The sequence below is a fragment of the Myripristis murdjan genome, chromosome 16 (assembly GCF_902150065.1).
Source record: "Myripristis murdjan chromosome 16, fMyrMur1.1, whole genome shotgun sequence".
Lineage (NCBI taxonomy): Eukaryota > Metazoa > Chordata > Actinopteri > Holocentriformes > Holocentridae > Myripristis > Myripristis murdjan.
This window is the reverse complement of record NC_043995.1, coordinates 19,146,510-19,174,111: the sequence shown is the minus strand read 5'-3', so window position 1 is coordinate 19,174,111 and position 27,602 is coordinate 19,146,510. Positions and strand designations below refer to the sequence as shown.

Below are 27,602 nucleotides of genomic sequence, written 5' to 3'. Positions count from 1 at the left end.
TAGGGGAACGTATTAATGTGTCCATGCAGATGTGATCTCTAACTAACGGTTGAGCTCAGTCACCATGATGATGTGCTGTAAAAAGCGTTACCATTTTAAAAAAATTCCAATAAGAAACGCAGCCCTATGAAATAACGTGTGCTTTACATAAAGTTTGTCATATTTTGTGGGATGAATCTAAAGGGGAATCCCAGCATATGAAAGTACAGGGCAGCCTTATTTATAAAGTGCATGTAATACTCAGGGGTATTACAGTGTGTTTTACATGAAAGAGTATAAATTGCACTAAGCAGAGTAAAACACAACGAGGAGTGTGAAGCATACCTCGAAGGGTATGATAGTTTTAATAGTAGGCCGACACCAGAGAAACATTTTAGGTCGTCCCTTTGAGTTTTCTAGGTTATTACAGTTTGTCAGGAGATGATTTATAAGCCCAGGATGAAAATATGAACCCACAGCAAAAACCAAGTTCACTAAACAGCAACAACCTGTAGCCCAGTAATTCATATATAATAATATAATGAGATTCTCAGAGAAACACTTACAAGAATTTCCCTTTTGTAGCATCACTGTAACAAGACAAAATGTACATACCTATATATATCCACAGATAGACCGACAGATAGATAGATAGATAGATAGATAGATAGATAGATAGATAGATAGATAGATAGATAGATAGATAGATAGATAGATAGATAGTATGATATATTTATAGGCACAACTGAGTAGCCTACCCCAGACTCATAGGAATATCAAAATTATTACTATCATGTTATTTGTTTGTTTATTTTATTTATTTGTTTTTTACTTTTTTATTTTTTTATTTGGCAGTATTTCTACAGAATTTTGTGTTTCTTTCTTCATGAGCCTTTGGAGGATTTCCTTTTCACTGAGCAGGGGGTAAGAGCCCTGGGATTTCACAATAACGGGTGTTTCTCTCCGGACAGCAGCCTCCCAGCAGAGGGGAAGCCTGACGCGCGCCGCGGCTCGCGCTCGTCCACCCAGTGCTCGCGCCGCGCTGACGGGTCACCAGCAGTTCCCTCTGTGCCGGACAGCTGTCACGTGAAACTTGGATGGAGTCGCAGCGCTTTCTGTGGCCGCCGCGAAGTCCAGAGCTGTTGGCGTGTGTGACCGCTGAGCACGAGCAGGCGATGAGTCGGTGAGGGGGGATTCACGGGGCATCCAGAGATGCGGAGTTTTCTGCTGTTGCTGTCTGCTCTGTGCGCCCTCAGAGTCCACTGCCTCTTCGAGGGAACCTGTCTGAGAAAAGGTACGAGTAGCGTAAATGCCTCTCACCCAGTTCACCTCCACTACTTGTACTGTCTTTGCAGCAGGCTGAACAGTAAACACTTTCTGGAGGTGAAGGGATCACTGGGCCTTGGAAATGTAAAATATATAATAATCATCCAGCAACAAAATCTAAGCTTGTTCCATCTGCACATACTTCTCTGATTTTTTTTTTTTTTTTTTTTTACCTGATTTGATTATTTGGTACAGTTCTGTTTAACAGCTGACAATTTTTCACGAACTAGGCTACTCTCAATTTAGATCACAGTTATAGAGATGATTTACCAGTTTACTAACTTTAATAGAAAGACGGATATTAGTGAAGATTAGATTAGCTGGTTACTGAATAGTTTTTGAACTATGTTTTGAAAAAAGTGAATTGGCTTTTTTACATACTGTTTGCCCTAATCTCCACTTGCCTAATCTCCACTTGCTTTTCACCTACTTCTAGCACTAACCTTTATGTTGGTAGGTTGATTTTATTTTATTTTATTACCTACTTTCTTACTTACTTACTTACTTACTTACTTAGGCTACTTACTTACTTACTTACTTACTTACTTACTTACAGTGGTGGGAAGAGTACTACAAATTGCTACTAAACTGGGAGTATAAATACTGGGAGTTTTTAAAGTTCACAATAGATTCTTTTAAAGGTGCATTATGCAAAATTGCCGAAGTGAGGACCCTGTAGACTCAACTGACAGATGTGGAAGAAGCACATTAATAGGACGGTTGAGTCTACATGGGTCTCATCGTTAAGCCGGCTTGCTGATATTTTTCCCTTTTTTCCTACACTTGTTCCACATTTTGCGTATTGAGTCTAAGTGGTCTTTGCTTCCTTTGACCATCTGCAGTTTTGCATCATGTGCCTTTTATTGGAAATTTGTAAACTACAAAAATGTAGAAACAACAAAGTAGAAGCTGATTCCTCTTCTTATCTTTGCTGACTGAGCTTTTATTGTGAAAGGTCTTACAATCTGCCGTTGATCATTTTAAGTCTGTATTGCATTTGGTTTAAAATGTAATGAAGTAAAATATTCAAATAAAAATGTGCTGAAGTAAAAGTGAATTACTGGCTTTAAAAAATACTCGAAAAAGTAAAAGTGCACAAAAAAGCTACTCAGTTACAGTAACATGAGTAAATGTAATTAGTTACTCCCCCCTGTGCTTACTTACGTACTTGCTTTCTTATTTACTAACTAACTTACTTACTGACTGACTTAGTGACTTATTTACTTGCTTAAATCTCAGCCTGGACTCAGCCCCTCAGTTAAAGCAGCTACAGGCACAGTTCAACATTATTGCAGATTTCGGGGCTGGCTTCATTGTTTGCTTATGGACAGGCCAGAGTGAATTACTATTGGCTGCTCAGTGTCACCTAGTTTTTGTTTACCGTGGTAAACCAGAGCAAGTTAACAAACTTTATTCATCCAAATGAATTCTACATTGGGCCAAATTCAAACTGGAAGTACCAAGTTCTTATGTCCTCACTTAATGTAGGCTTGTGATTAAAAAAAAAAAATCACATTAGCTCTGCAGTTTTGCCCTTTTCAACTACAGGGCCTTGTATTCCCTGTGACTGATTTCTTGGAAAAAGATTGAGAACAGGTTGCAAGAGAAAGAGGAAGAGGCAGAGCGTGTTTGCACTACAAGGGTAATGGACTTTTGACATTAAGCAAGTAAATTCACAAACACATCTGCAGCTTGTCTCAGCTGAAAGAGTTGTGTTAACAAGTTGTGGGAGTTCTCAGCAAAATTAGAAAATCTGAATAATAAAGGGAAATCTGAGAAATGGTGAGGTGAGACCGAAAGGGGTCGAGAAGCAAAGATTTAGGGCAGAGAAAAGTGCCAAGGAGATATATAGTGAAAGAGGAAGTGCAAAAGAAGTCGGTAATTTTAGTTATGCAACTTTGCATCCTATCTGTGCTGCCCAGTCAACCACAACCTACTCTCAAGACAAAAGAAATAGACATTTTACTCTATAAATGATGACTATAGACTTGGACAAGTTTCAGATTCACACACACAATTTGAGATCATTTGCTTAATGCAAAAGTGTGGCTAAATTTCAAACACCAATTTACATTCATTCTACAAATTATATGAACTGATTGTTTTTTTCTGTTCAGACCCTCCGCCTGGTGTCCTGGTGTTACCTCCGGGCAGTGGGTTGGTGCTGACCTGCAGGGGTCAGGCAAAGGTGGATGGAATAAAGGTCACCATAACAACAGAGAGCTCAAACACCAACAGAGAAAAGAGTTCTCTGCATGCAACACCAGCTAACGTTAGCGGCCGAGACCGTATCGGACACAGTGGTGACCATTTGGTGAAAAGAGACATACATGGCTTAGAGGATCCTCTAAGTGAAGGATGCTACACCCATTCGAATGAGGCAGGAGTCAACACAGTGACTGGAGAGAAAAGAGAAACAGTAACAAAGAACGAGCGTAAAACACCAGAGATCCATCAACTCACATATACAGACAGAGGACACACAGTCCCCTCCGCTACTCCAACACTCCAGCCAACTAGTGCAAGCAGACCGGTGGAGGATGAATATGACTGGCAGGGAGAAGAGACCGGCCGTGAGGATGACTACGAGGAGGGGAGCAGGGTAACCAGGGGCCTGAGAATGAGGCCGCAGTGGAAATGGAACGGGAGGACGCTGCAGCCCGGAGAGAGCAACCGTGGAGAAATCCTGTTTGAGAGGCAAGGGAAAGCATTGTTTCTGCCTTCAGTAAGAGCCACAGACTCTGGGAAGTACAGCTGTCATAGCAGGGGCAGAGTGCTCTCCTCATTTAAAGTGGTGGTGGCAGGTGAGTCAAAGTGGCCAAGAAGTCATAATGGCTGAGTAATACCTGCTGTCTCATAAAAACTTGGTGTCCACAGTCTTTTTTTTTTCTTTCTCTCTAAAATGTGTAAACTAGAAAATAAAAGAACAACACCAGGGCCAGTGTTTGTTCCCATATTTTGCATTTCCTCCTGAACACTTCACATTCCACTGGAGTTGAAATATTCGTCACTTGAAATATTTTGACCACTTACCATTGCTGTGCTTTGCCAAAAGTTTAACATCATCCAGCAGTTATTCCAACAAAGCATAGCAGGTGAAGAGGACATTGCAAAGTGAAATTTGCTATGCATTTTGACTACAAGACTTAAGTCCTGATGTAAACCTACGTCCATGCCCAGTGTTTGAGTTTGCTCAGTATAGAGCATCCATTACCCCATCTCTTAAGAAAAGCAAAGATAGTATAAAAATGTGTGATAATGATAATAAAAGGTCAATAAAAGGCCAAAAGGCAGGATTCTGTTGTGTAGTATTCTCATTAGCATTAAGTAATAAGTGCATGAATCTAAAAGCAGTAAAAATCAATGGCTGCACTATGGCCTTCTCAAAATAACAGCGAGTCAGCAAATAATATGTAAAGTGATGAATTTTACTGAATTTCATTAAGCAGCCTACATAGTGCGTCTTTATTCTTTCTTCATAGATTTCTGCTATTAGAGGGATCGTGACATCATGATGGTCTTAGTCTGGAGGAATACAATACAGTATGATGCAAGAAAACACTCTCATCCTGATATTATTTATTTTGTAGTAATGACTTTATAATGTCATGTTTACTTTTATTCATTGTTTTATACATTTTTTCCTCTTTCTTGATTTTTATGCCAGTTTTTGAAAAATGCTTTATCTCTCTTCAGAGAATGTGAAGTTGTCTGTTAATCATCGATCTGTCCCAGCGGTGGCTTCTGTTTTGTGCTCAGTGCATGCTGGGATACACTCCACGCCCCAGTGATGCTGAACAGGAATGAGCATGATAAAACAACAAATGAATGTACAGTGTCTCTCCTCGTCTCCTGTATTTATCAGATCCTCCTGAGCGCCCCAGGCTGTCCTGCTACAAGAAGTCACCCAGCAGTAAGATTCGCTGTCACTGGTCACCCCAGCAGCCGGTCTCCATGCAGCCTTCCTGCTACATCCTCCTCAGTAAAGGGTGAGAACACACACATCACATTAGCCACACCATTCCTTCCTTCAAGGACTCTGGTTGTGAATTTAAAAATAAAGTGATCTTCTTCAGAGATGTCATAGTGCCCAGTTTTTTCTATAAGTGACTCGCTTTTCTCTCTTTCTTTCTCCATCCTTGTGCCCAACCCTCTACCCTTCAGGATGTCATTGCCCTTCTCTCGTCACGAGTGCTCCTACTCACCCCGGCTGTCTCGCTGTTGGTGTGCTCTGGACCACGAAGAGGAGGAGCTGAGGTTGCTGTACATGGTCTACCTGTGTGTCACAAGTGCTGCAGGAAATGCCACCAGCGCTCCACTGGAGTTCATACCCTGGCACATTTGTAAGTGAATGAGTCCAGGCAGGTGTGTATGTACCTGTGTGTCAGTCTGAGCTGAAGGGTAACTCCTGATTTTTCTTCCCGCTCTCTCAGTGAAGCCAGACCCTCCGTCAGGAGTGGCAGTCCGACAGGAGGAGGGCCAGGAGAAAAGGCTGATTGTCACCTGGGGTTACCCTTCCTCCTGGAAGTCTCAAGACAGCTTTTATCGCCTCATCTTTGAGATCCGCTACCAGCCCATCCAGTCCTTAGGGCTGAATGGATCACAGGTGCATGCTGCCCCACTGTCGATGTGTGGTTGTCTGTTTGCACATGTATATATGTGTTTGTGCATGTTTTCTCAGTGTTTATGTTGTCACAGATCAACAGTTCAGTGCTCTACTTTTTTCCCGAGGGTCACATCAGGCTGAGGCACGCTCTGTTGCTGCACAATAGACAGTGTCTGTTGCACTGTTGCAATTTTATTTTGAATTCTCGACATTTTGAGTGTGCTGTGTGTGTTTGTATGTCTAAATCTGTTTCCTTGGTTGTTTCTCTGTTAGGGATGTCTCAAGGGTCAATCCTTAAAGTACCAAGCCAATAGCACCATTTAGAAAATGACCCCAGTACTAGTGTTTTTGGTGTTGGTAGTGCAGATGCAGCTGGATACTGTACCTCACACTGTAACTCAGTGTTGTTATTATAATGTAGCCACAGCCTCTCATTTTAAACACATGAAACATTTAAAGTTGGAGTCCGGCTTACAGGACTGTAAATCAACATGAGAGCACATAATGATACCACTGTATTTGTTGTTACCACTGTGTCTGTATTTTGTTGGGCAGCTTAGTTTTATACTTGAAGGCAGCAGGCCAGTATTGCACTGGTAACCCATTGTTCTTGTTGTAATGAAGCTTATTTTGTAGTTCTAATGTAGATACTCTAAACACCAGAGAGTGTGTGCTGAATGGGATTTCTTGATTTCTGGAATTTTACTGGTGTTGGTATCAACTACCAAGATCCTGGTATCATGACATTGCTGCTCTCTTCTTGTGTCTCTGTAGCATGAGGCCAAAGACAAAGACCAGCATTACTTGATCATCGATGCACTTCCTGGTGTGGAGTACATGATACAGGTCCGGACTAAAGATGAATATGATGGTCTCTGGAGTGACTGGAGTGAACCTGTCTACGGCCGCAGTTGGACAGGTAAATCACGTGCACGTTTATCAGTGAGGAAGGATCAACATTTGTTCTTTTATTTAGAAAGCTATTTTATATTATTATTTATTCTTATTGTTCTTATTGCTTTATTTATTTATTTATTTATTTATTTATATGTTTATTTGTCTCATTGTCAATTCCTACACTGTTACTTTTTACCTTGTTTTTAAATGATATAGCTAGATATTCTTCTGTTATTGCTATTTGATTTTAGTTGTCTGCATTTATTGTATGTACCTTGGCACCATTGAAAGCGATAAATAAAAATGAATGAAAATGAAAATAGAGACACACACATACATTAAGAAAGATAAGCAATAGATAAGGGTCATTTTATATTTTCAACTTAGGGATTTAGCTGAGGCCATCCAAGGACCCTCCAACATGCACAGGGTCCATTAATCATAAACAATACACAATCATTTTAGAGAGTTGGAAGCAGAGTGCATCAAAGGGGACCTGGCAAGTTTTATCACCTCAGTAATACAAGATCCACTCTGCGCCACAGACAAAAGTAGTCATGACAACCTGAGGAGGCAGGGTGCCTGTTTCCTTCCCTCATGCTTGAGTTTGTACACAGGAGCCTAATTTAAACAACCGCATTTGCACATGCATCCTTTATTCCTCTCTGTTATGTGCAGAGACACGGTAGACAGGAATACACAGCATGAACACAGTATGCTGAGTATATATACAGCCGTTAAGTATTTAGAAGAGGAACAGTAAAACTTCTTTAAAGGAAAATATTGTGCAAAGTTCTATAGCCAACATTGTTAGGCATCTACATTCTTGAACAATTAATTAATTGGCTTTCAACTTTTTTGTGTGTGTATGTTTTGTGTAGTTTAGATAACAGCCTCTAATTAAAAACAAGCTGGGATGATAACATGCTATGATATAAAGGTACGCTGACGTGGTAATGTGATACTAGTGTGTTTATAACCTTGCCCAGTGTTTATGTATAAGTTGTGCTCAGGGAATCGTGCTTGTAACAGGAATTCGGTGCAGAACATTAGGCCTGACCTCTGACTTCCCCTCATCTGGGAACTGAGCCCACTTCCATTGCAATCAAGCACACCTTGTTCTGAATGTTCGCTCGGCGATCACAGCACAGACACATGCATGGTGTGCAGAGGGCGAGCGATATATATTCCTGCCCAGGAGACTTCCTTTTTTTTGTCAAGGTTTTTAATAACATGTTGTCTGGCATGTCTGTTTGTCTCCTCAGCTCTTAGGCCAACAGTGTCTGATGATCCGTCTACCACAATGGTAAGACAAACTTTGATGCTCCCAGTGTCTCTCTTTCTACTATCATACACATGCCACATATTTACTGATATACTACCTATCCTACCCACAGACTCCAGTCTACGACGATGATGAAGTATCAGGTGACGGCATGGTCAGTGGCATAGTGGGTAAGGGATATTTGAAGACATTATGGCTAGTATGTGTGTGTGTGTGTGTGTGTGTGTGTGTGTGAGAGAGAGAGAGTGAGAGAGAGAAACCAACAGAGGAACTCTTAGATGTTGTCAGTGGCAGAAATCCCCTCTGTCCCTCTGGGTTTCAACAGGAAACCATGTCATCACAATAACTGAGGCCCAGCAACGAAACAAGCCACAGGAAACCGGCATTTGGCTCAACACACCTATCACACACAAACAGACACACACACACACATACACTGGCGTTGAAATTCAACTAGCTCGCATCACTATGAGCATTTCTCGCAACCTCTATCCCATCATCTTCCACAATCTTTTCTTCCTCTCTTGCCCTAGTTGTTGATCCACCTGGCAATGAAGATGAAGGGGAGGTGTGGCAGGTCGTCCTGTGGATCTGTGGTTCATTTGTGCTCCTGTCACTCCTTTTGGCTCCTTTCATATTCAGGTAGCAAATAGTTTTGTGTGGCTCATTCCACAGTAAATAAGCTCAATAATCGCATTTAAGCAAGATGTTAAATTAAATTTTCTCATTTTGCTTTTGTCTTTCTCTAATGTTGAGTGATGTTTTGCTATATTTAAAAAATCTACTGTAATGTAGAGGAAATAGTTCAATTCTCTACTTATCAACCAAAATGGACTAAAAAAACTACTTGTTTGGTAAAATACTGACATTTGGGCCCATCTTTCTCTCTCAGACACAAAGACAGGCTTGTATCTAAACTTCAAAGTCTAAGTGTCGCCACCCAATGCAGCGACTGCTCTCATCCTCCACCCACTGCTCCCACACCCCGAGAGGGGCAGGCCCTGGTGACCTTTGGCCCTCCACGTTACAAAGAACCCTTACCAAATGAAGCGGAAGAAGAGGAAGAAGAGGAAGAAGAGGAAGAAGAGGAAGAAGAAAAAGAGGAAAACGAGATGGCAGAGGAGAGGAGGGAAGCCATGCACTTCAACAACACAAGTTATTTCTTGGTCCAGAGAGAATGCTAATGTACAGAAAATGGCTGAAAGTGACTCTGCTTCATTTTTCACATCAGTGCCATTGTTGCCAACAAAGGACAATGAGACCCAAACTATTATCAGCCCTCCTGTTGTTTTACATTGACAGCAATCTCAGAAAGCAGCTTTAAAGCTCCTTATCTCCATCTCTCTCTCTCTCTACCTCTCTTAATCTCACTCACTTGAAATACCTCTGAAAAACTCGCTTTTTTGGTTGTTTTTGTCCAAAGAACAGCCAAGAAAACATTTAAGCTATTCCACTGTGTGTCTATGTCATTTTACAATTAAATAGTGTCAATCAATTGCATAGACATATGTTTTTTAAGTTTCCTTTTTATTTGTATATCATTTTGTTGGGGCTACTCAAATAAAATGTCATCACACACCTGCTCTCTCATTGTTCTTGCATTTTCTTTACAAGTTAACAGGAAATATACAGTCTAACATACTAGTAAACTGATTTTAGGAGAGTCCGTTGCTGCCTTAGTGGTGGTCAAAGTGGGGCACAAGGATCCCAAGGAGTCTTTGAATGAGCAGAATGAGGCCAATTTTCTCTATTACTTCACCTGCAGAAATTAGTGCTATGGCAGAAAGCATAAGGATGATTGTTTTTTAATAATAGGTCTCAATGATGTGCCACCTCTCCACCTGCAGTAAAACAGATCTCCTTCTCAGGCACATTCAACTCACAGATCGAGATCCCTCAAGACACCTTATCAAATGGGGTTTTGAGCAATGTTTTGATAATTTAGTGGGCATAACACACCACAACCAACAGTATACATAAAAAAGACTCACACTTTATAAGAATAAGAAGCCCAGACCTCCTACAAATTATTATGTCTATTAGAATTTTCCCACAAAACTTTTTTTCAGCTCTAAAAGGTGGATAAACTTTTCCCTGTATCACCCATTTTGGTGAAAAAAATGAAGTTTGGGGTCCGCTTGCTGAGGTTATACTGCCACCTAGCGGCCGCAGCTGTGAGTGCAGGAGCCTGTTGACATGGCAACGGTTGTTGTCACAGTATGCCAACAACAGGTGGTCATCTCTGTGCTTAGCGATAAATGTTAGCCAATTCCGTGCTTATTACCAATCGCTAGACACTGTACAGCGAAAAGTAGCGTTTTACTTTCTACTTTTTTGAGAAATGATGGCCGGAAAAGGTGAGCCGGACAAACTGGACGTCGGTGCGTTGAGCGCCGAGCAGCAGGAGAAACTACGGCAGTTCAAGGTGGGAGGACGCTGGCTAACACCGGCCTGATCTGCACACTGCACCGCCAAGATAATCACACATATTTTCTGTTGGATTTCCAGATAAAAACCAGAATTGACAATGAGAAGTATCTGAGGTCCCATCCGGAGGTGGAGATCCTGATAAACGACTTTCTAAGGTTGGCTGTTATCATCTTTTGAGTGTGTGTGTGTGTGTGTGTGTGTGTGTGTGTGTGTGTGTGTGTGTGTGTGTGTGTGTGTGTGTGTGTGTATGTGTGTGTGTGTGTGTGTGTGTGTGTGTGTGTGTTAGTTAGATGACTAAGTGTAAGCTCACAGGTCATGTTTTAATTGTGGCACATTTGTCTGCTTTTCCTGGAGACAAGCAGACAGCCAGCATACTTTTGTCAGTGAACCCACACTTAATCTTATCTCTTATTTGAATGGAAAAGCTCAAACAAATGCTGCAGTCTTTAAGGTGACCCATCTCCTGTGCAAACACACCAGCTCCTTTTGGTTTGTTGTGCCTCTGGATAACATCACACTGGAGATCCCAATGTCCACTTTTAGCCGCACATGTCAAAATTGTCAGTACACCTACACTTTCTATGTAAGTATCTATATAATGGCCACGTGATAATGACCACCTGAGGCATGTGTAAAAAGTGCAAAAGTCAAAAATATAGTAGCCTACATGTTAAGAACAATACATAAATTACACAAAGAAATCCACAATAAATAGGTAAATGGTTAATAGGGCTCTGACAAAGTACTCAAATAAATAAATAAGACATAATTCATTATTATAATAATAATAATAACAATAATAATAACAATAATAATAACAATAATAACAAAATCTCATAGAATTGTAAGATAATATAAATATAAGATATCTACAAGGTATAGCATACAATAAAAGCAAGTGGAAGTCAACAATTATGTGTCAGATATAGTCAAATGAATCTTTATAAAAATGTATTTATACAATTTGGTTTTTAAAAGCAATTTTAGGCTTACCTGCAAGTTCACAGGCAAATTAGATTTAGGAAGAGACACTTACTATTCTCACTCATTCATGTGACTTTATTACAGAGATGTGTTTCTTAAAAGGCCTGCTGACATTCGAGAGTTTGCTGCATGTGAGTTGTACACACAGATACAAACACTTGCACACACACACACACACACACACACACACACACACACATACACATTGCATGATTACATACACAAGATTTCTCTCTCTCTCTCTCTCTCTCTCTCTCTCTCTCTCTCCCTCTCTCTCTCTCAAAATACATCAGACAATGAAATCACATATCACTCAACCTTCTCTTTTCTTTTCTTTTCTTTTCTTTTCTTTTCTTTTCTTTTCTTTTCTTTTCTTTTCTTTTCTTTTCTTTTTGAGTCCATGGTCCATATGCTTATGTTCGGTTTTCATTGTGTTGTTTTAGTGTTTTTGGTACGGTGACAAGTTCACTCCTTGTCTCTCACTCACACTCTCAGACACACACACACAGATATATTATGCAAACACACACTCACACATGCATGCATCCTGTAATGCTAACCGGTGTCAACGGTGTATGGTTTGTTTTCAGGTCACTTCACCAACCCAAACCTTGATGTTGTTATTGGCTCCAAAATGCGAAGAAATTGACATGGAACGAAACAGAGAATGAAAGAGATGTGATGCCACAAGCTTTTCTGATGTGTGTGTGAGTGTGTGTGTATCATCCTGTGTGTGGAGCATCAGGCTGCATATAGGCAGGGACTCTCTTACTGAGGGAGACTGATAGCAGTCACATCAGATTGGTCTCAGGCACATGCTGTTAACAAGACCAGCTAATAGGCAGGATGTGAACTCGTCCCTGTTTTTAATGAGAGTGATTAAAGCAGGGTAATGAGAAGAGGATGTCCTGTGGGTATAACATGAGATCTGCTGTTGTTTATCAGCCAGCCCTCTCTGTTGAGAGTGTAAAACAGCCCACTATGATGTATGATTATCATTATTTGATAACTGAAATTTTTTAAGTTGAAATATTATGACACTAACGCAGCTCCCTATTCACATCTGGTCTGTGGATTCAAGCAGCCCATTCACCTTGATGCTCTCTTTCATCTGTATAATGCCTAAATGAAAATTATTGACATATTATTCTCTGCCAAATAATCTCAATCATCAAATAAATATTTGTTCTTCTGACCAAGACACGCTTCACATTGTGTACCTTTGTATCAGATTTCCAAGCCCGTGCATTTGGTACCAATGCCATTTGAGGTTTCAGAGAGTAGTTATTACCTTTGTCATTACCTTATGAGTTATTGCATTATCTGCTCTAACCTAAGTATCTTTAACTATTTTTTGCTTATGAGGTAAATAATTAACATGGAATTGAGGCTTTATGAAACTTGTGAATAATTTGTCATTTTCTCTCCTTGCTCTGAGACACATGGTATAGTATAAGATAACTATTTGAATATATTTGCTCTGTAATAAATGTTTACTTACTGGTGAAAGGCTTTCTTAAAGCATCATAATATAAAGATACTGATTCACATTATATATTATATATAATTCCCTCACACACAAACACACAATACCGTGCACCTGTTGTGACTCAGCAGAGGACAGGTAACCACCCACCTCTCATTTGATGTGAGCCAAAAGAAGAGGCAGGACACTTGTCCGGCTCTCATTGTGGTACGCTCCTCTCACAGAATCTCCACACCCAAGAAGAAAGAGACTTTGTAAGTAATTATATGATTGTTATAGATAGTTTTTTTTATTTTGTTTGTTTGTTATATACTATCAGCTATGCTCTCAGGGTGCAAAAGGAGCTCTTTTTATTATATCATCTTAAATGTAGTGCACATTATATACCTTGAAATTAACAGTGATACACGTGTATTTTTTATTTGTTTTGATGAACAATTCTTGATGGCTAACTTGTGATGGCTAACTCAGTTCCATCAACACCAGAGTTTTTTTTTTTTCTTTCTTTTTTTCTATTGTCCATTCTCTACATGTTTTTGAAACAAGCATTTTTGGTATTGCAGTTGGTTGTAATTGTCGGGTATAGGGAAATGAGTAGTGAAATGAAAGGCAAACAAGGTGAGAGCAAACTATCAAAGCATGCAAATGTTATAGGGTGAAGAGTTGATGAGAAAAGCAATGAGGATTTCAAAGAATTCAAAGTGTATTCAAAGTTTGTGGAGAAATGAGGGGAGATGGAGAGAAACAGAGTGTTATTCCACAGCAGGTGACATAATGCACACGAAAGAGCATGTTATTCTCCACTTGTTATCCTCCAGCCTCCATGAGGCCTCCCATAGGATGAATAACAAAGTGGGTAACTAGGCATTTATGAACAAAAATTCTCTGAGGAGGAAGTATGACAGAACACTGTGCTATCATAGAGCTGGCCCGCATGGAGACAGGAGTCATAACAACCAGAGCTGCAGTCACAGATTCCCAACATCATGCAAAGCTGCCCATGTTAAATGTTTTGCTGACTGTAGAAAATCAATCACAAAAAATAAGCACTGTGAACATGACATTAAAAATAGATTTTCAATATGAAATCATACAGTGCACAGAATGTAATGCAGTGATTTGTCAAAGTGGTTTGCATTATGTGTTCTCATTAATAAGCTCTGGGAAATAATCATTTACCTCTTGGACAGACAGGGCAGGCCTTCTCACCATGGCCTCTAAAGGGAAGAGATTTGTCTTCCTGCTCATCATCGTCTCTGCAGCCTTGGGTAAGCAGCACCAGACTCTCCCTTTCATCCAGTGACTTGACAATGCTTAATATCACAGAGATCAGATGGTAACTCCCTGAAACATCGAATCAGGCACATGACAACCAGATTTAACCCGATTTCCTGTGTGTGTGGATGCATGCACCTTTATGTGTGCATGTGTTTGTGTGTATGTTTTTATTGTCACTACATGTGTCAGCTAAGCCACCAGATATGGACCCTGGACAGAAACCTTACCTCCCACCACCTCAGTTCAAGGAAATGGCCAAAAAATTGGTAGGTGGCTACTTAATCACTGTGATTGAGAGAGAAAAATCTAATCCAACACATAAGTAATATTAAAGAAAGCTACAACTACGCTGGACCAGGAACTGTCTCACAAAAGGTTGTTATATCTCCTTCCATCCACTTATCCATTTTCCATGTGCACTTATTCCTAATCAAGGTGGCAGAGGGTTAGTATGTATCCCAGCATACACTGGATGGACACCCAGGGCTAACACACACACATTCACACTTATGTAGAATAATCAGATTTCTGCACACAATACAACAAGATGGAGGATGTCGTGATCAGAGTGTGTGTCGTGGATTTCATTATAATACTGGAATTGGAAAGGAGACGTGTGATGAGTAGGCTGTTTAAAAAAGATAGCTGCTGGTGCTGCATTGGCTCATGTGTTCGGCCAGTCAACATGCACTTATGTCACTCAAGATTCCTGTTCTGCAAGGAGAGTACCTAAACTGAAGTAAGTCCCTCAAAAATGTATTCTAGGAACTCCGATCATTCCCAGTTCCTGCAGTGCGGACACAGTAAAAAAGCGGGTATAGGTCCCCCAGCAGTTCCCAGTCTTCCTCTGGTCCAAAAGCACCCTAAAGATATGCCTTTATTTAAAATGTGGGCTTTTTATATGTTTGGCCCAACAGCCTGAGCATTAGCTGCAGAACAGTATGAAGGAGTGCATCATGCGTATTAAGTCCTACTTCTATCTGTTACATTTGGGGGTTGGAGAGTAGACCCAAACGCAGGAGCAAGCAGGCAACAAGCTTAGAAAAACTAAAATATTCAATAGCAACTCTAAACACTAGAACACACAGGAAGCACTAGGAAATATAGGAAGCACTGGAAACATGAGCATGACTTGCAGCTACGACAATGACCGATGAAGACAGGACTTATATATTATATTATATATTAGTCCATGTAAATTGTGAGGGATGCAGAGTTGAAAAGCTTTTATTTTATGAGGGCTGAGGACTAAAATCCAGTTGCAGCTACAAATGCCTTCTTCAGGCTCTTTAAGTCTATATGACATGTTGTTCAAATGTAAATTAAGGAGATTAAATTTTTTCCTGGCCGCTACAGACATTGAACAATAAAATATTGTACCCATCATGATGTTTCTGAAAGAATGCTGATGCTTCTGCCTTCCATCTCCACAGATGAAGAAATGCCTGCAGATGGGTGAGACGACTCTTACTGAAGATTTTATTTATATCGCTTTTATGTGTGCATGTGTGCATATCTGTATGCATTTGCAAGTCTTTTGAACCCCTCTGTAACATGAGCCGAAACTACCTCAGTGTTGGCGGATATTAATTGAAGTCCATTATATGTCAGTGTGTGTGTCTGTGTGTTTGCACGCCATTTAAGCTCCACTGTAACCTGAGCCACAGGTACTTCAGTTTTGACAAATAGCAAAACCAGGTTTGATGTGTTTGCATTGTGCAACATAAAAATATGGAGGGTTGCTATGTTACAGGACACCCTGTCCCCCAGATGAAGCCACCAGGACGTCCTGATAAAAGGTATTTATTTGTGTGTTTGAGTGTTTCTCTGTTATGTGTTTGAGTAACTGAGGCAGGAATTTTATTTCCACATATTACATCAGATTTAGCTGACAGTATTGTATGAGAACTCAATAAAATATTCAACACAATTACTTTACTCTGACACTGAGGCCATCATTTGCTCTCACCAAAAAAAAAAAAAAAAAAAAAAAAAAAATCCTTCTTACATCCATATCCAACTGACAGGATCATCTTTATGCCTGCACAAATGTTTCACTGCTACTTTGAGGAAATATTTCTTTGCTCCTTAGTTGAAGTTAAATCACTAAACCAGTTTTTAAAATGTGGAGAAAAAATGTTGGTGCCCTTGAGCAAGGCACATAATCCTAGTTGCTTCAGGAGTTTGTCTGTAGCCAGAAGAAGACTGGCTACAGCGTCTTAAGACTTTAAGATTTATTCAGTGAAAAATGGTAACTTTGTTGGCAGCCTAAAGTTTTTGCTGTGAGTTTTATCTTTGTCCTGAGCCTGTTTAGGTGAGATGTACACACTTAAGCTCCACTGAGCAGCTGCCCTCTGTGTGAGTGTGGATCTGTATGGGTGTGAAGCAGTGTAGTGCTGAAAAAGTGCAAGTGTGCTCAGCCAATTTTCTGCAGATAGGAAAAGGATGGAATATATAAAATATAAATGCATACAAATAAAAACACCAAAAGGTATTTTTTAAAATGTGTTGCACCTCTGTCCAGCTGTTCTCTCACTGTCCTCACTCTCCCCCAGCGACGTGCCAGAGGGGAGCAGAAATGGCCCAGAGAGCGGCATCCTACCCTCCACGTTTGCCAACATACTGTCTTCTTTTCCTCCTGCGGACACGAGCCGAGCTGACCAAGTCCCCTCTGCTGAGTCAGACAGCATGGTGTGAATACGCACACACACACACACACACACACACACACACACACAAATTATTTTATAAATCACACTAGAATTCATAGGGGATGTGTCTTTTACCTCTCTCTCTCTCTCTTTCTGTAGGATTTGACCAACAAGATGTGGAATTGCACCGGTCTTCAATCTATGATCAGGCTGATGAGGAATTCCTCTGTGAGTGTTCCCCATCAGTCCCAATATCTTACATAAACCGTGTGTTATTGCTGCTCTCTGACATTCTCCGACAGGGATTTTCAAACTTTGGAACCCTCAGGTTGTATTTCATTAAGCTACAAACCCACATTTGTAGAAACTAATGTCGTATTAAATTCTTTACATGACACACGTGAACATTAAAAAACAGATTGAAAGTGGTGAGATTAAACATAATGTTACCAAAATAATAATTATTTTGCTGAGGACACCCTTGAGGCCCCTCAAGCACCCCTGGGAGGGTCCCGAACCCCTCTTTGAAAACCACTGGTCTAATCATACCTGCAATGTCACTAACTCCTCCAGGAGGCATCTGCATGTTACATGCGGGCGTTCGCGGCTCCTTACTCCTGGAAGATTTTGACCACAATGGGTGACAGAGACATGGACCCAGAGGACTATGACGGCATGGTGTGGGCTGCCAAACCTCTCCTGCAGAATATGCCGCCTGTCAAAATGAACTTGCCTCCCATGAAGCGTCCCTACATGACCAAGATGTGAGTGTGTGATGCTCTGTGTAATGCTGTAATGTAAGTTGTATGTGTAATGCTGAAATGTCTTAATTCTGCTTATTTCCTTCTCCACCGCTTGCTTTAACGTTTTGTGTATCAGGATAAAGATGCTGAGGGAGGCGTTTGATTTCCTGTCTGAGGACCAGAGGGTTTATGTCAGGGAGTGGGTAAAGGAGCAGGTCTTCCAGAACTACTTCAACTGCACCAGGAAGGCTGCATCCAGGCCCAAACCAGGGGTGAGTCCGAATCCATCTGAGTCAAACCCAACAACTCAGGATCCATCTGAGTCAAACCCAACAACTCAGGACCCATCTGGGTCAAGCCCAACAAGTCAGAATCCATCTGAGTCTAACCCAACAAGTCAGAGACCATCTGAGTCAAACCCAACAAGTCAGAGACCATCTGGGTCAAAACCAACAAGTCAGAGACCATCTGGGTCAAAACCAACAACTCAGAATTCACCTGAGTCAAGACCAAGAAGTCAAGATCCATCCACATCATCTGAGGAGAGGACAAGAAAACAAAAACCATCCAGACCGAAGCCAAACCAGAGCCAGGGAATGTCATCGTTCCAGCACCCAGGTGAGGGCAAATGCTAACTCAGACACTTATAGGAGTGATCTACTGTTGTTATTGTCTGCAAAGTGGGTGTTATCTATATATTCTGTGTAGTTCAATTATTTCTACCTCTAATCAACTATTATGATATTCCCTGTAATTATTAACGCTGTGGCACACTTGATATACAGTTTTTGTACATATATGCTGATCATTCCTGTTTTTTCTCGGTGAAACCACAGAAAAACAAGGAGAGAAGGACAAGGGAGAGGCACTAGAGAAGATAGGGTGGAAGAGGAGAAAGTGAACTGGGGAAGCAGAAGAGCCCTGCAAATAATAGAAAACCTTCTAAAATAAATCCGCCCAAGCCTAGGAATGGCAGGGGAGCGAAGGAAAGGAACCTTAAAAGAGAAAAGGCAGGAGATGAAGGCGATAGGCAGAGGGGGAAGACAGGAAAGGGATGAGCGGTAGCTGAAAGATGAGTATCTGAAACAAACCAGACTAAGCGGACCACACTTGATTTTTTTTTTTAATATTTATGTTTATTTATGCTTGCCAATGCACGTATGGGACGTCAGGCTTCAAAACATGCAAATAGACTACAGTCAGATGATAGCCTTTGTTGTAATGGTTGGTGAAATAACACTTATCAGTGCATGTGGACCAATCCAGCAAGACATAAATTTTACCTCGAAATTTTTCAATTACTTTCTCGTGTCATGTCATGTCATATTGAGTCATAATTGTCATCATCTTCTTCCATTTGTTTCCAATGCAGTTTCATTTGTCACAGGAATTTTAAATATGTTGAAACAAGGCAGAATAAGGCAGATCATCCCACAAGTATCACCACAAATTTCACTTATTAACAAAAAACAAAATTTTACAACTGAATATATATATATATATATATTTGACTGAGATTTTTTTTTTTCAGCGTTACTCGCCGTCCTTACAGTTTTAGTAGGATGTTAAAAGCCTACTTGTTTGTGAGATACTGTGATAACCATTACCGTAACATTTGAGTTTGAGTAATCATCTCTGCATGTTGTCTAGTGGTGACCAAACACTGCCCACCCAAACTGATGTGGCTGAAAAGAGAGGTGTTGCAGGAGATGGGGCCCTACGTCTCCCGATTGCGCTTGGACGATGTTAAGTCTTCCCCAAAAAATGAGGTGTGCTTTAGCATGCTTATTTGTGTGTGTGTGTCATGTGTGTGTGCGTGTGCGTGTGTGTGTATACATATATATATATATATATATATATATATATATATATATATATATATATGTGTGTGTGTGTGTGATCACCATCACCATCATCCACATCTTTGCAAAAATGTGCATTCAGTGTCATTTTCTGTCAGGTATCCTCACTGTCATAACCTCCTGATGGCAAAGGCAAAAAAGCTTTCTCTCCTTGAACGCGGTCGGATTGTTGAGCTGCATAAGCAAGGCCCGACAACAAGACCTCTCACAGCATGCCATTGCTGCTGAGGTTGGACACAGTAAGACAGTCATATTAAACTTCCTAAAAGATCCTGAGGGTTATGGAACAAAAAAGTCAAGTGGTAGACCCAAAAAAATTTCACTGGCCCTGAGCCAGAGGATCCAATTGGCTGTCCGTCAAGACACGGGACGATCCCCGGCCCAAGTTAAGCTTGTCACTGGTGCCAACTGCAGTCCCATAACCATCAGGCGGCATCTGCGAGAGAAGGGTTTTAAGAACAAAAAACGTCTTCAAAAGCCTCGTCTCCTTCAACGGCACAAAAGGAGATCATGACAGTGTGGATACCTGACAGAAAATGACACTGAATCCACATTTTTGCAAAGATTTGGGCTTTTAACGGCAGTGTTCTTTTTTTCATCAGCTGATCTTTTGATCAGCTGATGAACATCCTATTTCAGTTTAATGGCTGTTTGCAATAAATTGCTTACTGAATTTTTTTTGTCTCACTCCCATTTCTTCTTTTTGCATTTTGAAGCTCTACTTAGAACCTTCTTAAGATCCAACAGTGCAAAATGTAAATTCTTGCAATTTTTCAACTGGTCTTAAAATTTTGATCAGGAGTATATGTGTGTGTACATATATATATGTGTGTGTGTGTGTGTGTGTGTAGTCACTCACTGCATGACGTTGAGTGAGACACAAGGTGAGATCAATAGCGAGGAAAGATTAAACCAATTTTCAAGTGATTGATCTGTTTCTTTCATCTCTAGATGTGTGAATTCTTCAAGTCTCCCCAGTTCAAATCCTCATTCAGCGGAGCGGCAGGGATCAAGCCTCTCCTGGCCAAGAAGCTTCTCCAAACGGTCCAGACCTGTTTCAGTGACCAGGAGTTCCCACAGCATGTGGGCAGGTCTGTTTTCATGTGTGAGCGCCTGCATGTGTTTTATGTGCATGAGTGCCGAAACATGATGTGGATCAGAGCATCACATGAATGTGCTCTTACATAAACTATTTTCAAAACAAATCCTTGTTTGTTTTGTTTTGTTTTGAGATTTGCATTCATTTGAATTATTGAAATGGAGCTTTTACTTCCTTATAACCAAAGCAGACAAATGAACATACTCAGTGTTTTTTTCCCCATTGTAACCTGAATGTGATACCTTTATAAATTATGAAATACTGCATATGCATAGAGGGCATTTACTTAATTAATTAATTAATTAATTCTGTTGTTGATTAGTATTATGTTTGTACGGCTTGTGTAGGCAAAAACATCTTCACATCATCTTCACAGAGAGGGGACAGTTAACCACAACAATACAAATACTCACTAAAAAAGAAAGTTAAAATCACTTAAATGTTTGGAACTTGGACCATATAAAATAAACAGTAAATAAATAAACAGTATACATCTATTTATGGCATTTTTTGATTCAAATATCAAAGCAGTGCAATGGAAAGATTTACCAATTTCCCCAATTTCCCCTCAGGGATCAATAAAGTATTTCCGATTTTGATTCTGATTCTCATATGCAACACATTCTTAAGAGCTGATCCCCATACTCTGTAGCCTGAGAACAGTAGTGAGTGTTTTCTTTTATGGTGTCTTGTTTATTTCACGTTGAACAATATTTTGCTTCCATATATGCTGGATGTAATTAATAACTTGAATTTGAAGAATAACTATATTTTTGCCTTTGATCCTCCTCAGGCTTGGTATGCTGGCCTGTTTCTATCAAGATCCTCCGGCCGTGAATGCCACTCTCACCAAAGATTTCCTCTCCCAGCTTGACAACTGTAACAACCCCAAAATCAAAAAGGTATTGCTCTATTGTTGTTGTCCAGTCTGTCATTCCCGTCTCTCTCTCTCACAAGGGACACAACATGACAATGAGGACACAAGTCTCTGTTTATCGGTCTGCCCATTTCTCTTTCCATATGTTTATCCCTCTCTGTTACTGTTGTTCTCCAGGTGAAGAGGCTCCTTGTGAAAAATTTGATGTCATTATACGGCAACAATGCCAGTGCAGAGCTGCTGTACGACCTGGCCTCTGGTGTAGTGATCCTCCCTGCCAAGCAACTGGCTAAGTTCCCTGTCTCAGCTCTCAAAAAGACTCTCAAAAGACTGTCAAATGCCAAATGGAGCCTGAATCAGGCAAAACAACTGGCCAAGAAAATACTAGGGAGAAACAAGGTGAGAGCACAGGGCTGTTGTGTTCATCATCAAGCCTCCTCCCGCAGACAACAAGTCTGAGGGCTCATGTTTCAGATTTGCTCTTGCACTAATGCAATGCATATCTCTCTCTGTGCTTTCCTTTCCTGCCAGACGCTGACTATCGATGACCTGAGGTCCATGCACTCGGCAGTGAGAGGTGTGTCACCCTATTTACTCAAGATGGTAAAACCCCAGGAAGGCGAGAGTCTGGACAAAAAGGATCTTAAGAATATCACCAAGTGGATGAACAAAGCGCAGAGGAAGGCCTTGTTCATGACGGTTAGTAAGAAGGATGAAAGAGGAGCAGGTAATAGGGGCAGCCTTGTTGCTCATAAAGACAAATTCCTAAATCTTTATTTTACTTGATGATTAAAACAATATTTCACCCCTAAGACAAAATTGTGGCACAATGTGACATGGATAATGCTGCACAAATTATATGGAGTACCTTTTTCTCGACAATTTTTTAAAAAACTTTTACCAATCCAGAAAGAACTGGCCTTCAGTTGTGTTGTTCTGGTGTGCTAATTAGCTCTTTGTTGGTTGTATGAAAACAGAGAACTTCTCCTAAGTTGATGACTGAAATTAAAATTTAATTGCCTGATACCAGGCACCAGTCACTAGAACTGATGAAGCCTGTTGGTTAAAACATCTCCAAGTCCAGTTGCCTTATTATAACAGACCGAAATTTTGTTTTAGGGGTGAATCATACCTTGACCAAGAATTTGATGATTCTTAAAAGACTGAAATGTTTCCCTGTAGTTGCGAAGATATGTGAAAGCCTCACAGCTGCTGCAGAAAATGCCTGGCCGCTTGCTCCCCAGCGTATCTCTGGACACCCTGGCCAAAGCAAACCTTACCCTCAACCAACTGGACGGCATATACTGGAACCGAGCACAGGTCATTTCTATTTCATTTTCCCTGATCCATTCTCTCTGCCAACAGCCTCACACCTTTTAAAGTTAACAAAATGTATCAACTCTAAGATTTGTGCCAACATGTTTCCTTCCTTGTCATCTTTTCTATAGTCAGCTTTCCTGGTCAGAATGTTTGAGAAGAAACTGAACAAGACTGATGATATTAGGTAGGCTGCACCTGCTTGGTATCCACACACTGGTAGATGAGTTCTGTCTTTTCTTTACACATTTGCATTTACAATCTCTTTGATTGAGACAGGAAGCTGGGTGCAGCCATTCAGGGCATTACCTGTAAGATAATTGACAGATTTGCGGACAATGACACCAAGAAAATGGCTCAGGCCATAACTGAGACTCCACAATGGCTGTCTAAAGTACAGGTGTATACATTTACATATGTGCACACTCTGAATACATTTCAACATAAATATACCTATACATGTTTAAGATACATACTTATGTGCCTAACATATAATTTCTCAGGCGGGCTGTGCAGCCCGAAAGCTTTTTATAAGTTTGGAGAAAAAGAGACAAGGCTATTTCCAAAACATCACAAAGGAGGAGCTGGAGGAGATTCCCACACAGTTGTTGATTCGCCTGCCGTAAGCTCAAGCTCCTTATCATTCTCATTCTCTGTCTACGTCTCTCTCCCTCATATGCAAAAGAAGGTGTATGCAAAAGAATTCCATGAGAAAGCATAAATTGCTGTGTTTTATTTCCTTGTTCATGCTCTCTCCCAGGCATATGAAAGTGAAGGACTTGCCTGACTCGGTGTGTCCTGTCTTCCTGGACAAAATGAAAGAGGCTAACTTCAGTTCATTACCCCTCCGTGCCCCGTCCCGCCTTGCACTCGCCCAGAGAGCTGTGCGCTGTCTCACTTATGTACAGGCAAGCGCACATACCTATTACATCACTTCTACTTTCACATTTTGAGGTCAATGTGCGCATGTACAACAACAGTTTAAGTTGTTTATTGTGTAATTCCAGGGGACAAACATATCCAGTCTGTCCAGTGAGGAGGTGTTGGAGCTTGGGCTGGTTGTATGTGAGCTGCCTCCTTCCCTGCTGCACCGCATGGCTCCTGAAACCCTCAAATCCAGCCTCCAGGCCATGGCCTCCTGCAAACAAATACCTCCACCTCACAGGAAGGAAATAATTCAACTGCTCATCCACACTTATGGGTAGGACACGTTCCTCTGGAGATTGGAGTCATTGGAGAGAGATATATAGAAAGAAACTGATGCATTTTTATTTACTGCAGGAGCCAATGTGATTGGTCGGCTGAGACTCTGCAGTCCTTAGGCCCTCTGCTCCTATGGGATGACACTGCCATAAGTGCTCTGTGCTGTAAGGTATGTGCCGAAATGTGCAAGCTATCATGGCAACATCAGGCAAAGGACGTTCACAAAGGACCACACATGAATATTCAAAATACTGTTTCCTGTTTACACTCTAAATATGCATGAATGTGTATGGTGTCCCCATTTTATATTGTGTTTTCTCTATCAATCACTCATTCACCCATTTATTCATTTACTCATTTATTTCCCTGCTGAGACCTATTATGCTTAATGCTGTATAATTTCACTCATTCACTAACAAAAGACAATGTCAGTAGTTTGTTGTATGATGGAGAACTGAGATGGTGTACTGAGGGTTCAGAGGGAAGGGTGAGTGATGAAGGGATGGGAGATGGAGGGAAGGGGTAATGGTTGAGGAATGAGGGTCAGGGGGTGAGGGATGAAGGGTTGAGGGTTAGGGGATGAAGGAATGGAGGCAGAATGTTAAAGGAATGAGGGATTTGGATTTAGCTGTCCTGTTGCTGCTGTTTCATGCATGTATAGCCTCTATAATTTCTCTCTCTCTCTCTCTCTCTCTCTCTCTCTCTCTCTCTCTCTCTTTCTCTCTCGCTGCCAGCCTGAGCTAAATGAGGTGCTCTCTGACTTGATTGTCAGCCAGTCTCACAGCCCTGCCTCAGGTGCCTTGGCCCTGAAAAAGAAACATTTTCTCTGCATCACGTCCACTGGTGCACGTGTAAGGTCGCAAGGTGAGGAAGAGATATCTTGTGTGTGCTGCTACAGTCTCATAATGTCAATTTGACTTGTACTTCCCTTGAATATTGTCACATGTGTTATTGTTCTGTGGTTAGTGATCCTGCTTTTAGCCACATTTGGTGATCCTCTGGCCCTCTCTCACAGCTGTTAAGAAGGATCTGGCACCCACAGTGGAGTCGATTGAAGAACTGAATGAGGCCAATGTCTACTGGAGCCCTACACAGCTGGACGAGATGACGGAGGAAACGTTCACCACCACTGTCGAAACACTTGGAGCCATTCCCGACTATAGCTCAGATCAGCTGGATGCGCTCCAAAAGAAAGCCGTAAAGGTACAGTGGGAACTGTATCCTGGATCTGCTTATTCAGGGAGCAGTGCTCGTTCCTGGTGAAATTGTATAGATTCAGATGACCAAAAAAATCCAAACACAAGTTCAGAGCTTGTTCAAAGTTTGGAGTATCTGCTTTCAAAGTTGACAATGCTTGTAATCAGTGCATTTAGAAAGAAATCACACTAATGTGCACAAATACTATTTATTGGCTTCACTGCTTTTTGTGAAGTCATTTAATTCGCCCAGTCAGTTCAAGTTTGGATGACTGCGTGTGCATGTTTTTGCAGGTCTGGGGTCCGGTGTCCAGTATGAATGAAAGCCTGGTCACCCAGCTGGGCTGTGTGTCTCAGGGCTTCAGCAGCTCTGATCTGGAGAAGCTTCCCATCTCCCCGGACACTCTGCAGGAAATCGCCCACTGTGGCTGGACCCAGTTACAGGCACTCTATTAAACACACCCTCATACACACACATACACACACACTGATGCTATAAGATGCAGATAATCACTGATGATTATATGGGTGATAATTTTGGATAATGAAAGGGATGTCTGGTCTTGACAGACTGAGGCGGTGTGGAAGGGTTTTGCAAAGCGGAACAACCTGACAGCCCAAGAGCTGGGAGCTGTGGAAATAGTAGCACTGAGCCGATTCATTTGTGGCCTCAGCTCTCGTGAAATCGCACAAGTGAACGTGGATGCCTTCAAGTTAGTGCTCCATACAGAACTCACTGCTGATGATTACCTGTGTATGTGTGTGTGTGAGAGAGAGAGAGAGAGAGAGAGACAGAGAGAGAGAGAGAGGTAGACTGGTGGATTTTTAAAGACCAATAGGTGTCCATGTCATCACTTTCTGCTCACTATATATAGATAACATGTGTGTGTCACAGGGAGGCTGTGGCCTCAGTGGGTGATGTCCTGTGTCCAGTATTGGTGGCACAGCAGTTGATAAGGCTTGCCGTGACTGCTTTTGGAAAGCCCAGCACCTGGACAGAGGCAGACGTCTCCAACCTGGGCAACATTTTGGGTTAGATAAACACTTCTCCTCTGTCTATGCTCTCTGCGAGAAAAAAAAATAATTACCATTTCTCACTGTGGCACGGGCCACAATAAAACTGCTTTACTCTTGGCCAGTCAACCATGTGACACCTATCCCCCTTTTTCTACTTCTCATTTTGTCTACACTGCAAATGCCTCCATTACAACAAGTCATTTAGTCTCATACTGGGTGTTAAGATCTTTCTTAAAACAAGTGAAAAGAATCTGCCAGTGGAATCAGATAGTCACATTTGTTTCCAATGCTAGTCAACTAGTTTCCAGATGGAGTTTTTTTTTTTTTTTTTTTTTGCAGTGTAGTCACAGAGCTTCATTCTGTACCCTAAAATACTCATCAGTTGTTTTTGTCTCCCTCAGTGGGGTTGAATGCAGTTGAGTTGCGTTCCCTGGACCAATCTGTCTTTCCATTTCTCAGCCAGAGTTGCATACCTTCCATACCTGCAGACACCTTCGCAGTGAGTAACGTCCCCTAATCCCTTTTTGTGGTCAGTACTTTCACTCACTCCCTTGCTGACCACTGAGCCCACCCTGAGCTCCATGTGACCTCTGTGCTCATTTCTTCTCACCAGGTGCTCTCGGTCGGACAGCTGGAGGCTCTCGGTCCCGACAATGCTGCCATGGTGACCGATGCCCAGAAGGCAAAACTGGGCAAGGCAAAGCTGGCTGCGCTTGACAGAGCTCTGGTCGGGTCTGACAGTGAATCAGCAGACTCAGGTAGCAGCAGGACACCTGCAATTTACCTGCCACTTACAGCTGCACTGGAAACTGCATTTGTTAAATGTTGCTTAATTACAACTTCTTACCCTTCAGTCTCCATGTCACTCGCTCTCCCTCCCTATCTCCACTAGGAGCTCCATCCCTGAGCACTGAGGGAGTAGCAGCGTTTCTGAAGCCCTTCCTCTTCCTCTTCCTGGGGTTCCTGCTGCTTTGAGAACTGAGAGACAAGCTGCATCTGGGAACCGAGGCTCCTGAAGACCGGGCATGATTTTTATTACCACACTAAAGCACTTATGGCAATAGATGATCTTTAATCTTGCCCTATGTAGAGTTGAAGACATGTTTTTCATAGATTGTCTGAGGCAATTTTGTCCTGTGGATGTGTGACCGTAGGAATTTCAGCCTTGAAATCTTGTCATGTATACATTTACATAATCAAACAATGGTGATTAACAGGTTGGATATTAGAACTTCTGAGAGGCTGATAAGATTTTAATCCTTTCATCAGCATGGCAATATATTTATCTTTTTAAAAATCCTGTCTCTTTATTTCTAAGACACAACCTATAATGTAATAGCATCTATAAGAAACACTTGATGTTTGT

At 41.3% G+C, this 27,602-nt stretch overlaps 3 protein-coding genes across 3 annotated transcripts; all 3 read left to right on the top strand.

Annotated features, from left to right (window-relative positions):
• Positions 1-1,036: 1,036 nt before the first annotated feature.
• On the top strand, positions 1,037-27,410 carry il6r (interleukin 6 receptor). The gene is made up of 12 exons (XM_030072797.1): positions 1,037-1,273; positions 3,423-4,109; positions 5,171-5,294; positions 5,470-5,648; positions 5,739-5,911; positions 6,686-6,830; positions 8,074-8,114; positions 8,206-8,263; positions 8,627-8,735; positions 8,986-9,737; positions 10,836-10,840; positions 27,400-27,410. The coding sequence occupies exons 1-10, from the start codon at positions 1,192-1,194 to the stop codon at positions 9,275-9,277; spliced, it is 1,890 nt and encodes a 629-aa protein (XP_029928657.1). The 5' UTR covers positions 1,037-1,191; the 3' UTR covers positions 9,278-9,737; positions 10,836-10,840; positions 27,400-27,410.
• Positions 10,365-12,214, top strand: riiad1 (regulatory subunit of type II PKA R-subunit domain containing 1). The gene is made up of 4 exons (XM_030072799.1): positions 10,365-10,518; positions 10,602-10,678; positions 11,592-11,638; positions 12,098-12,214. The coding sequence occupies exons 1-4, from the start codon at positions 10,435-10,437 to the stop codon at positions 12,154-12,156; spliced, it is 267 nt and encodes an 88-aa protein (XP_029928659.1). The 5' UTR covers positions 10,365-10,434; the 3' UTR covers positions 12,157-12,214.
• otoa (otoancorin) lies at positions 13,177-27,465 on the top strand. Its single transcript, XM_030072801.1, has 29 exons — positions 13,177-13,247; positions 14,184-14,261; positions 14,461-14,537; positions 15,705-15,726; positions 16,025-16,070; positions 16,827-16,962; positions 17,082-17,150; positions 17,496-17,686; positions 17,802-18,283; positions 19,316-19,434; positions 20,479-20,618; positions 21,420-21,528; positions 21,681-21,902; positions 22,035-22,202; positions 22,686-22,823; positions 22,952-23,007; positions 23,100-23,220; positions 23,324-23,442; positions 23,581-23,722; positions 23,828-24,021; positions 24,102-24,192; positions 24,758-24,887; positions 25,039-25,226; positions 25,514-25,663; positions 25,790-25,932; positions 26,115-26,251; positions 26,638-26,735; positions 26,850-26,994; positions 27,129-27,465. Exons 2-29 carry the CDS (start codon positions 14,204-14,206, stop codon positions 27,209-27,211), a joined length of 3,774 nt encoding a protein of 1,257 aa, XP_029928661.1. The 5' UTR covers positions 13,177-13,247; positions 14,184-14,203; the 3' UTR covers positions 27,212-27,465.
• Positions 27,466-27,602: the final 137 nt, after the last annotated feature.